The sequence below is a fragment of the Anser anser genome, assembly GCF_964211835.1.
Source record: "Anser anser genome assembly, chromosome: 11".
NCBI classification, from domain to species: domain Eukaryota; kingdom Metazoa; phylum Chordata; class Aves; order Anseriformes; family Anatidae; genus Anser; species Anser anser.
The window spans coordinates 8,731,701-8,744,864 of NC_139732.1; the positions used below are offsets into that span (position 1 = coordinate 8,731,701).

A 13,164-nucleotide genomic window follows, 5' to 3' on the forward strand; every position below is an offset into this window, starting at 1 on the left:
TGTACATGTAAATGTGCAATGTAAATTTTAACATTTTAAAATTTAGAAATGTGGAAAGTGGTAGAAATCTCCTTTTGCGAGGATTTCCCTCTCTCCTATCAAGCTACCTTATCAGTCACAAGATGACTGAGTTGGGGGTAGAATTTTGCTGAAATTCCTGTTGCTTAAGATCTGCTGTCAAAGGCTGATGTTTACAAAAATCAAATTAAAAAAAAAAAGTGTAAATGTTGATTTACCTTCCCTCCTCCCGCTCCAGACATGTTCTTAAAATGCTGCCACACAGTGACAACATTCACGTTCCACTTTACTTGGCTCTCCTGAAGGTCTCTGTCTCAAAACTTTAATCTTAATATTTTGACCCTCATTTGTCCCCCAAGCCATTTCCCTCATTTGCCTGCAGAAACATTCCCCCCATCAGTCCTCCATGTCTCCCAGTGACACTTGCTCTCATTGCTCTTTGCTGCAAAAATCTGTGCTGTGAACACAGTTTGACATTTCCTGACATTTCATGAACTAATTACACTACAAATAATTAAGCATGTTCACATCTGTAACAAACGAAGGCAAAATGGTTGTCAGCAACTGTGATTGATGACCTCCCTGAGACTTTATCTGATGAGATTCTTCCCCACTATAGGCAGAACCTGGATGCCACTGTGTTTGCAATAATGCCTTCAGCCCTTTTCATCAGATCAAACCAATGAGATGCTTGAAGAAAAGGATGGGAAAATTAATGACTACAATGAAATATTTGCATTTTTTCCAGGCCTGGAAAAAACAATGAACAAGAGATGTGACAACCTCAATTATTTGGTGGTGCTAAGAGCTCCGAGACAGCTCCTGCTGGAAAGAGCTGTTGGGAAGCCTGGGGGTGTCAAGTCAGCTAGAAAAATGGCAGGTGACAAGGACAACGCTTTTTTTTTTTTTCCTTCCATGCTACCCAGCCCCACGTAGCTTAGTTAAAAAGACAAATCGCAGCACTACATTTCTTCTTCAGGGAGGGGGAATACGTCAGCTTTGAAGCACAGCCTTCTGTGGACATGGTGCTAGAGTAAAAATTATCCAGGTAGAAGTTGTCTCTGGTGAAGAACACAATTACATAAATAAAATTCACAGGTGCTAACGCTCTCTGGAGGGAAGAAAAAGAGAACAGTCAATGGTCTTATGTACTATATGCAGTGGTGGAAATAATGTGTGCTTATACATGTATTTGTATAAAATATACATACAAATAAATACGAATGCAAAAAATGTAAAGTAGATGTGCATGTGTGTGCATGTGTATATATGAAGATTAAATAACACATGAATATACAGAGTAAACATAGCACTCTGAATTACCCTGCAGTAGGAGGGTTTTACACACGACACAGACTGCCTGCAGAGCAACAAAAAGGCCCCATTCTTCCCGCAAGAAAATAAAAAAAAAAACACCATGAAAACATGGCACACTTGTAATTATAATTTGTCCATGCATGAAAGCTACTGTGCTATGATTCCAGGTCCTTTCAAAAAAAAAAAAAAAAATCACCTTCCTTCGGCACTACACCATTTGCTTTTTCAAGACCATACTAACAATGTTCTCACAAAAGTAATAAAAAGGAATATGAGAGGAGTTCAGCAAACAAGTGGGGGAACTGAGCAGCGGTCAGGACACAGGGCTGGAAACGGACTCTCTGCTTCCACTCCTCATTGACTTAGAAAACACTGAAACAAAAAGCCAGCTTCAAGTATCAAAAATAGGGAAAAAATTGTAGGGTATTAACGCTTACCTGGCGCCTTCAGAGGACACCAGGAGGAGGGAGGGCGCAGCACCTTGCAGCCACAGCCAAGTCTATAGCTAGCTTTAGATATAGGTTGTCTTAGTCTATAGTTAGTCTTAGACTAGTGATAGCTAGTCATGGATAGACACAGCTGCCAAGAGGATGTGCAGGAGCAAAACCTAACTTTCCTCGAAGGCCAAGTCAAGATGCACCACGTACAGAGAAAATGAAGCAGGGAAAATAATGTCTCTTTAAAAAATACCAAAACCCACTCACCTAATGGGTAAGTACACAGCATCTTCCTTGCTCTGCGTGTCGCCTGTGATATGACAGTTGCCATAGTAACTGTTTATTTCTATCAAATTACAAAATAAACATTCACACAGAAAAAACAATCTTTTTTTTTTCCCCTAAGAACTTTCTGCCCAGCGTCCCTCAGCCTCCTATTTCATGTTTTTACGTTTAGCTTGTCTACAAGCAAGCATTGTTCCCTCTTTGGGTTATTAGTTATACCGATATTAAGGCAATCAGACCCACACTGTGTGCTACAACAAAACCGTAAAATGAATAATTACAGTGCACTTCAGAAGCACGAGATACTTGCTGTATGTCTGGGAGGGTGCAGGGATGCCGGCGCAGCGCTGGCAGGCCCCCCTCCTCCCGGCGCAGGGCAGAATGACGGCAGTGGCCTCAAGGAGGTCTGAACATTGCAGATAGAGGTGAGCACCCATCACGACAGGCTCCCCAGCGTCCACTAACCTTTATACTTTGGTCTCGCTGCCACTACAGCTTTCTGAGACTGTACGAATCACTTACTCCAGTTTCAGGGTTACAGCGCAACGCTGCGTGCTTGCTGCTGCAAAGCACCGCGAGGCTGCAGTGCAGCTGTCTGTAGTCAGTGCTGCCATTGCTACTGCCAGAGGAAAACCAAGTCATTTAGGTCGAATTTTGCACTCATGTCAAAACACAAAGCCGAATGAGAACATGGTATGCACCTATGCCATCAAGCCAGCCCTCTGTGCCCTGAGAGCTTCTGAAAGCCTGGGAGAGGCTAGAGGAGCAAAACTGGCAAGTTAATGCAGTGGAGAAAGCAACAGCAAAAGAAAACTACAACAATGAGAAGTTTCTATCCCAATTTCTCAACTTCTATACATGGACCTATACAGTTTGTCTACAGACTTATTTCCCCTAAATGTACACTAGGACATGAAACTGTTCATCTTTTTGCCAGTGTACTGCTGCAGACAGTAGTGCAGGACCCAAGTGGGTGCCAATTTTGTCAGTAAGAGCAACAAAAGCCTTTTACCTATGTGTTTATATGTATATTCTCCTTCACAAGTCCCACAAACACTTATATCATTGCCTGACTGTTTAGGAGCTTCTTCAGCACCTTACTGTCAGCTCTACAAATGAGTCTCCTCCATTTACAACTGCAACTTTCCCTGGGAGGAATACCCAACTCCCAGGGAGAGATGACTTAAAAACAGACTGAGGAGAGAACGACAACGCGAACTGTACAATTTATTGTCTCACGAGTTAAATAAGGCTGTGGCCTAATTAAACCACTTCTTTTGTACCTTGCCATTCTTCTTGTGTGGCCGAGCAAATTAATTCTGCCTGTAGTTGGAGAGCGCAGGCTTTGCTGCATTAACTTTGCCTGAACTTCTTGTGCTGAGTGGATAGGACTGTAATAGAAGCAAATGGACACTTGGCCCCTTGAAACATTAAATTTTGGTAAACTGTCTTTTATCCCTTAACCTAGGGATTAGCTGTACCATAGAACTGACTGAATCAAACAACAAATAATATTAAAAGTGCATCCATTATTTTTAAGGGAAATGTCTATCTGTAACAGATTACACGCATGCCCTGGCACTGATTCCAATGTCTAATTTTGCGTTCAGCAGCTAGAATTTCAAGTGTTAAAATTCCCAGGACATCAACCTGATGGTGGATGAGGTTTACAGTAACTATTTGCGACTTCCAAGCACTCTTTCAATGCAAAACTACAACTATCTGCATTGGGCCTGAGTTCTCTGTAAGTCTGACCTAACACCTTGAGTTTGCTACATTCATGCCTACATTTCCACTCACAGCCCAGAAGCCTTACTCAGCAAACTACCTACCCCAAAGTGCGTATCAGAAATCACATCTATATTTGCTGGATTAGGCCTTGTCTTTGTCAACGTGCCACCAGTGTGGGCTAAGTCCTGGCAATAAATCTGTACATAAATTGACTCCTGTACCTCAGTTTGACTTCAGTATCTTCAAATTCCTCTTTACAAAACAAACTGCATCAACCATGCCCGCATTTAGCCAACTGCAGTTCACATTGTTTTTGTTCCTTCTCATAAGTTCTCCCTGCAGATTAAATGCTGATGCACTGAACTAGCTGCTCCTGGCTGAAGTGGGCAGGTGTCATTTGATTAGTATGGATTCTGGAATTGGTAAGTACTGTATCAGTATCCTCCCTAGAAAATAGGTGACATGTCATGGGATATTAAGTATGGCCATTTAATGTAAAAACTCAGATAATACATGAGTTAAACGGAGAAAATGAGAGAAAGCTTTTAAGCATTCTCCCTAGACAGATTGCAGAATAATATTATTGTACACGCAAGTAGTGCTGATTGACACAGTCAGAAGGCCATTATACTAGTATGGTATAAAATCATTATAGCAAAAAGCATTTCAGAGCTGCAGAGTGATAGTAGCAACATATAATGAATTATCAATAAAGAAGTGGTGATTCAGTTACATTACATATGAATAGAAAGCTTCCTGTTATATAATTTAAAGCTGCCAGCCTGACAAGTGACTTGAATATCCAATTCCTTCTCCAGGTGTATGAATCATCCTTTTCTTAATTTTACCAGAGACTGCAATTTCGTAGAGTAGGGAAGTAACTGAACTACAGTAAGCAGTGCTTTGAAATAAAGATTGTTTGAGTAGGTTTCAGCAAGGCGGCCTCTGGTGAGGCTCTGTTTGAGCTCTCAAGGAAATAGCAACAGTCTATGAGATGCAGGCATTAAGTAAATATTTCTTCTTGTTTATGGCAAATAAATACAAAGTACAGTCTTGCAGCAGGTCAATGTCAGCAGTACTTTGCAGTTTTCATTTTGCCTTATTGCCAAGTCCTTGAAGTTTGCATCTTTGCAAACCACCATTACTGACGAAGTCCCGACAAAAACACCCGGCAGCAGCAGAATCAAGTCATGGTGTTTTTAAGGATGTCCTCCTGAAGGAGGCTTGTCTCAGACCTCGCTCCTGTGCAAAGCTCCTCTGATGCCAACCAGAGCATGTTAGCTAAGCGTTGCAACACGATCCCATAGGAGGATTAGGACCTTTGGGAAAATTAGAAGAGTCACCTTTTCCCTTTAGATGATTATTTAGTATTTGCAGTGTTAACATAATACCTAAGTCAGAGATAACTACTTTGGAAGCTTAAAAGTAATTAAATTTAAAATATAGGGATTGAGAAGGATTCAGTTTGAATGCCCTCAATGCTGGAACCAAAGATACAATCAACAAACAAGAAAGGCTGAGCAGTTGAAAATAATCCAACTGTGATAAATGCACGTATAATATTATCCAGTCCACATTCAGAAAATAAATATATCCACAGCATTGTCAAACCCAACCATTTAAAAGTTGTGAGTAGTTTTAAGCTGCCCTCCGGCACTGTTAAGCTCTTGCCTGTTTAAGATGCATATTCAGATTGATTTTATTTTTTAAATAAAGGGAGGTTGAGTCTTACAAAATCACCTCATTTCGTAGATACATTCTATTCCATTCTAATATGGGAATATAATAGTACATATACATATGTGTATGAAAACATAGTAATGACACATTATGATACAATATGATATGATACAGTATAATATTATGATATGACACAATATGATACACATGTGTATGAAAACATAGTATTATCAACAGTGCAACAAAATTGACCACACTGACAGAAGTGTTCTGGTAGACTTTGCTTCAAGTTGCTTGGGTAAGTTGATTAAAAAAAGGCTTTCCACTTTGCATATGTTTGCCTAAGTACGATGGCCTGATTTTTCAGAAGTCCCCTAGCACCTAGCTGGTCCCATTTCAGGCATTTTGCTTTCTGTTTACTGCCTTTCTTTTTTCTCCTGTTAAGAATGGTGCATCTACAAATGACAGAGGATACACCTTCTCTTCCTTTATACCTAACCTGTTAGAAGCCTGCAGCTGGAGACATTTCTTTTTACTGCACGGAACACTCTCGAGACTGACAGCAGCTCAGAAATTTAATCACAGGCCGACAGCTAGTAGCTCAGCTGAAGCTTGAAAAGATCTTAAAGGAGGCAACAGAAACATAGATAACACCCTTGCAACCACTAATTAGTTGATGAAACTTCAAGAAATTAATTGGTGGACATTTACCTGAATTTTTGCTGCCTTGAAAGACCAGTGTTGTACTCGAATTTTATTTTTATTTTTTAAAAGTGAAACCGTTTAGAAGCACATCTTCTTTCACACAGTCAGCATTCTATCGATCACAGAACTGACTTGTGCCATTTTAAGGCACTTTTTATTTTTTCCCCATTTTAAAGATGATATAATTCTCGAGACCATGGTTTGGGGGAAAGAAAGATTTGCGAGAGCACGACCTGGCAGTCAGAAACAACTGAATACTAATACTGGCTCTAAAACCACCTCTTGGGCAAACCACAGAAAGCTCGGGCAAACCGTTTGACACCCCTGCCTTGGCATTCCTAACTTTCAGGCAAAGGTACTGCTAGTTGTTCACCACAAGAATGCTGTAAAAATTAACAGCAAAATAGCTATAAAGCACTGAGGATAAAAAACACGTTAAGAGCTAAGCATTATAATTAGTGTTATTTAACGCATCTTTAAAAATCAATTTATTTATTTAGTTTTCTTTAATAAAGCAATTGCACAATAACTTTAAGAAATGACAAAGTAATTTGAAGTAAATGACTGCCCTGTAAAAGTGAAACACACCCTAAAATGTGGTTATTATAGAATAACCACACACCCTGATAGTTAGCACTGCCTGAGCTGTGTATAACCTTAACCTAGTAGTGTATTATTAAGTGCAGTAGAATCAGCAATTATCAGAGGGAGAGAGTGCTGATGCGTGTTAAATGCACATTACCTCTTTGGCATCAGCAGATTTGGTGCATCCATTCCTGGCAATGAAAAGCGTGCTGGGCAAATTCAACTCGTGGCACAAAAGGATTAATTAGGGTACAGCTAATACAAGCAATGTTTAGACATGAATCAAGAAATTCAGGACACGGGGCTTATGGTGCACTGAATAAATGCCAGCACCATAAAAGAAAGAAAAGACATGAACTGATTTTGTGTTTACGAGGAGAAGAAAGTTCTATCCTGGCTTCTGCTTAGCGGAGAATTATGCACTGCAGGTTTCTTCTGAAATACTGCACATGACTACACAAAATGTTTTCTTGCTTTTATGCTAGCCCTCCCTCATTGTAATTAAATGAGAGTATTTTCTGGAAGAAGAGGTATTTGATGGCTAGAAAACCAACAGATACCTGCTTTCTCAAGTACAAGACCTCAAGGCCTTCCTTTATTATGTGCTGTTCTAGGTCTGAAACTCAACACGAACGCAGTGCAGGTGCCTTGGCTTTCTATTGCACTTTTTGCCTGAAGGAACGTTTAATATCAATTGGCAAAAAAAGATAGGGGACCAGATACGACAGTCATGAAGCTCTAGAGGCTAGTGTAGGACACAGGAGCTCAGATGGGGACTGCAGAAAAGCATGCAGACAACAGTACCCTGCTGCACGGACCTAGCCGAGCTGTCTTGTCCAGGTCCCAGATGCTGGAGAGTGCTCATAGAAAAACCCTGCTAACTTTCTTCTTCGTTAATTTGTCCAGCTTTTTCTAAGAAAAAGAAAAGGCAGCGGAGGTGCCTTCTACCTTGTGGTATACTGCCACATGTAGACACACCCTTCCCTTTATTTACCTGAAACCCGTATCTGTAAATGACTGTGATTCCCTACCATTCTGGGAAGCTTTCTGGAGGAAAAAATAAAAATAAAAAAGTTCCCTATCTCACCTTTACGCTGAAACAGTAAACACAGTTCAGTTCGTAGAACATTCACAGAAGTGCTAAGAGCACGAATCTCTAGGTTGTGCAATGGCAGCAGACTGAAGACAGAAAAAGGGAATTTGCTGAGACCTGACTCCTGAGCCCAGCGCAGCCAGCAGAATGCATCTGCAACCCATAAAGACCCCCCCCCTGTGAAAACTGTGTTCATTAGGCTTATAAAGTACAATCACTCATATATTCTATTTTTTCCAGTATTTCCTCTTTCTTAAACTTATCTTGTAGCAAAGATGTAATGAAATTATTTCCTGTGAAAATTTCTACTAACTTTAGCCAAAAATCAACAAAAACGCTTTCTAAAATTAGCTTATACATTTCTTCTAGAGATCTTTTAAGAAAGTTGGATGCCAGAAAAAAAAAAACAAAACAAAACACTCTTTAATGAAGAATTGAAACAATAAAACAAAAATGGGAGGGGTGGGGGGGGGGAACAATTTTAAGTAATGATTCTTAAACCAAATGCTCTCCCACTTCGGTATTGTTGATCATATTCCCTATTCAGCAGCCAACTTCATGTCACAGATCCCTTGTTCTTCCAGGGCAGGTGGACGCCCCAGTCGTTATTCCACAGCAGTCACGCCGTCCCTCTGCACTACGGCATGGCAGACGCAGCAGTGTGCACAGCCAGCACGCGATGCAGCGCACCCAGGCTGATGGCTGCAACAGATGCGGTGCCTCTGGGCTCCCCTTCCACACAGGGGTCTCCAAAATTGCTGGATTCACATGTAATGTAAAATTTCTCATCCCCAGCCATGACTTATTTTTAGGGAAATTAAAGCTTATATTCAAATATTGGTTTTCATTAAATGGCTTTAAATTATATTTAAATAATTCTCAATCTCCTCTCTAATTAATCATACTAAGGACCAATTTCCCTCTTTTATTCAGGAAGCTTGACTTTGCCAAGGTCCTAAGACCCACAAAATGGCAGGGTGAGAGTCCTCTGTTATTTCGTTTTCCTCTCCTAGTCTCTACAAGCCCTGATTTCTGGAAATGAAAAATCAGCTCCTACAAGGCCTCACACTTTAATCACTTCAGGTTAACGTGACACCCTAATGAGAAATCTCCCTTTCCTTTCCATCTCATGATTTGCTCCACTCCACCTGCCAATTCAAGGCTCTTATGGGATCACTCACTGACCTTAAGACTCCCATTACTTCCACCCCCTTTCCTCATTTTGAAAATCAAATTAATTTTGTTGGTGACAACTAAAATTTGCTTAAAACACTAAGTAGATATAATGTATTTATTGTCCTTGGTGAATCTCAGCTTATCTAGTGTCTTATAAAGCGGAAATTTATAAGTTTCCACTTAATTAATAGCAGTATTACACTTTTAAAAGCTCATTTAGTTTTGTATTTGTTGCACTTGATATGAAATAATTAGTAAGAGCCAAAAAGGGCCACTGAAAGACAATACAGGAGAATGCTCATTTTAATTTCCAAATGCATTACTACATTGTACAAAACGTGAGGGCAAAGAAATGTAACTGAATGTTGACAGCTTTAGTTGACTACTCCACTCATTAGACTTAATCCTTTTTCTTCCCATTCACATGGGTACCTCTACATGCTGGATTTCCTTACAAGCAGCATTGCTAGAGCTATGCTTTAGTTAAAAAAAAAAAAAGTTCAAAGATATCACTTAGGAAAGACCAAAGCTACTAGTGAAACAGAATCAGTTTAACAAACAACTTTTTTTCGGCAGGTAAAGTTTTAAAAAGCAGTTCCTTAATTTAAAAACCTGACCCAAAGATTGAGGGGGAAAAAAAAAAAAAAGAAAAAAGACTGTTCAGAAAAGAAAAATTAAGTAAGAACCCAACTCTTTCATGATGGGGAGACATATCAATTACTTCTCTACACCTCTTCTGCTCTTTCACATACATGCACACCCAGTGCAAAAGCTGGCCTTACTGGCCAAGGGTGAACCTAACAGAGCACTCTCCCACTTGCACAGAAATCCCCTGGTTTCTCCCCCATTTGACTTCCACTAATCCATCTGCTGGAATCAGAGTTGCAGCTCCATTTCCTGTGCTGCTGCTTCCTTGTTTCAGCTCCCTGCTGTTTGTTTCTAGGATATTCTCCTCCCTGCTGGGTGTGTATTTTACTCTCCTGGAGAAGAGCCCCGATCATGTTTCCCTTTCTCACACTATTACCGACGCCTGGTACGGGAACATCCCAGCCAGCGCAAGATCCCAGTGCACAGAGCATCTGGACAGCTGTCGTGACCCAGTATCATCACTTCAGCAGCCCATGTTAGCAGTGAGCAATTGGGTCGTTTCACTCCTTCACGCTTTCTTGGATCTTAAGAGAAGGGGATTAAAAAGAAGCATCTTTCATGCCTATAAGGTGGGCTACAGTTAACTGTACTGTAAACAAGGAGAACTCTCCTGAACTTAAAAAAAAAAAAAAAAAGTTCAGCATGAATAATGAATATTCCTCTCTTAAAAAGTTTTTAGTGTCCAGGCTAAAAGGATAGTAGTACCAAGAGACACAGAGGTACTAGGATGTTTCTGTTCCCTCAGACAGGGAGCCCCACGCAAACACACAGCTATGAAAATACTTATTTTTAGCAATAGAGTAGAAGTGAAAGTGTGGCTTGTCCCACCGCCACATCAGGTACAGACCCATTCCCTCCTCCTGCTCCCTGCCACAGCCTGGGCAGCCCCACGACCCAGGAGACCCAGACCTCCAACATACAGGTGAGGTCTGCAGCCTGCACGCCCAGCCCAGTCATGGCCAGTGGTAGGGGCTTGAAATGAGAAGGCTGCTGGTCTTCAGTGAGAGTGTGTTGTTCTTCAGTCTGCAAGGACAGACCAGTTTCCAGCCCTGGAACGTCAAACACAGTCCAAATGTCACTCCCCAAAGCCAGAAGAGAGGGGTGGGACAAGGCTGAAGAGCATGAAGACATACAGAGAAGGAATCCCTGCGACGCTCAGTACTGCCAAGCGACTGCTAACTGCACAGCCAGATGTCTCCCAGTGCAGTTATTACCAGTTCCTACTTCAGCCTCATCAACTAATTTTCCGATCTCCACCCAAAAAGGAACTTTTATTCCTTGTGGTCCAACACAGCCTCTCTCTAATTCCGATGTCCTGCTAGCTTCCTGCAGGAATGCCGTCTCTGGGTCACGGATGGCCACCCAGCCAAGCAGGAGGATGCTTTGGTTAAATGTAGCTTGCTCCTACCATTCTGAACCAACATCCCCAAAGCGGACAGAGGCTTTTCCTCTCACCCCCTTCTGCCACTTGGGTGGGTACTCATGCCTCTGCACTGCACAGTCTGGTTGCTACTCCAGGGCAATATTTAATGTAGCGGCCACCGGCCCTTCTCCACCTCCATCCAAAACAGAGCAGAGCCCAGCAATGCCAGCCCAACGCTCATGAAGCCAGTGAGGTTTCTGTGCGCCTGTAAGGTCTCTCTTTGCTAGGGAAAACCTAATATGCTACTTGTTCTGGAAAACTCCCCCAGGCAGCTACACGCTTGCGAGAAAGCCGAGTTGCCTCTGGGGCAATGTGCTCCTAGGCCCTGGATCTGTCTGCAAGTGCGCTTTGGAGGCAGAAGAAAGACTTGTCACTGATCCCAGTGCAGCTGGCAGGGCTGCAGCTGAGCTGCGAATGAGCTACAAATTAGTCCAACATTTAAATACTCGCTTCTAAAGATAAAAGCCAGCTAAGCCTCTCACAGTAGCTTTTCCTGAGGAATGGGAAGTGTCTCTAAGAATAACCATGGCTGCTGAGGAGCGGCCGAGGTTCACGAGAGCTGCCTGCCATCACGCCAGGAGGCTCAGCGCTGCAACCCGATACTTTTAGAAGTGACCTCACTGCGGCCGGTAAACGCTGCCAGACATCACGGCATCATTCTCGCAGACAGAGCCCTTTGTAGCTCACAGGCCTTCCTGCTTCCTAAAGATACTCAAGTGCCACCTAAAGCTGCAGCTACAGAAGCTCTTTGCCATGTGGGTGCTTTACGCTTTAACCTTGGTACAGCAACTTACCTTAGAAAAGTGGGGCTGCACATACGGCTCTCCACATCCCAAAACCAATGGACTGCATTCAGGGGTGCTTGGGATTCGGCAGAACAGGGAAAAATGACCAGAAATGGCCTGTCAGAAAGAAACAAAATGAGAACATAATCCATGTAATCCAATCCTCAAGTGACTGTGATCATTAACTGCATTTTTAAAAGGAACTACAAAACTAAGCTTTAATAGAAAATACTGCAGTACTGAGTGACGGAAGGCACAAGTGCATCACTGGAGCGAACAAAGACTGTAGGCAACGCTCTTGTACAAATGCATAGCTTTTTCCTCTTCTCATCCATTTTTCTCCTGTGTACTAACCTACTTGATTAACGGTTTTGTGCTTTTGGAAAAAAAAAAAACACACAAAAACACACCAGACACGACACAGGGAACAATATTTAAAGTATACGGTTTACACAGCTGAAAACGTTTGTTTTGACTTCCTCTTACTAAGACAAAAATGAAAACTTCTAAGAATATTTTATGAATTCTTGCCACACCAAATAACCTGTTCCAACTCAAGAGGTACCTCTCAAATCGCTTTTTCAGTGTAAACAAAGTGATGTCATATTGACGGAGGGAAGAGCAGAACTTGGCTGTTTAATTTGGAAGATTGCTAAAAATGATACATTTAACTCTCCTAGTCTAACAATGAAATGTTTTTATAGTTCACAATACCTAACACCCTTGTTCACATTAAACAAATCACCCTAAGTTCCTGTTGAAATAATACACGTCCTATTCTTTTTTGGAGTATATTGCAACATTAGGAAAGAAAAAATAAATACGTATTAAAATAAAATGCCATTTTCATCCAACTGCACAAAACACATTTAAACAAACGTAGAGAAGCAGACTGTAAAATCTATGCAGAAGAATACTTAAGAACCAAATGCTTCAGGTATGCTGTAAATGTACCACGGACATCTCCAGGCAATACAAATTTATCTGTTATTTTCCTCTCCTTGTGGTGCCCAGGTTGCTCCTCCCATACCTTCCTTTTCCCATCTTACTTTCCTTTTCCCTGTCCTTCACCTTCCTTAGTTCTTTTCTTTCCTCTTCTATGTATTCATTTTAACTCTCTGTTTCTTGCACCATTCGTCTTTTCCCTCTGCATGGATCACCATTGTCCCCCAAGTTCCCTTATTTTTCTCTCCCCAAGCTTTTCTTAGCCAAGAGATTACGCAAAGGACAACGGGTATGTACAAAGCCCAGTTCCTGACTGGGGCTTCCACATGCAACACA

General features: G+C 41.5%; 1 protein-coding gene across 11 annotated transcripts in view; it reads right to left on the reverse strand.

The window, feature by feature from the left end:
* Positions 1-13,164, reverse strand: part of LOC310905613 (uncharacterized protein) — a 140,362-nt gene that overhangs the window by 17,102 nt on the left and 110,096 nt on the right. For 9 of the 11 annotated variants that reach the window (XR_014589160.1, XR_014589161.1, XR_014589162.1 and 6 more), the window contains one exon: positions 11,893-12,000. Coding sequence is in view for 3 of the 11 variants with exons in the window: in XM_083852140.1 (XP_083708266.1) it covers positions 11,893-12,000 (108 nt within the window). In the remaining 8 variants the exon portion in view is untranslated. Of the gene's footprint in view, positions 909-11,892; positions 12,001-13,164 lie in introns of those variants that run through there. The other 2 variants (XR_014589166.1, XR_014589167.1) reach the window with 1 other exon arrangement.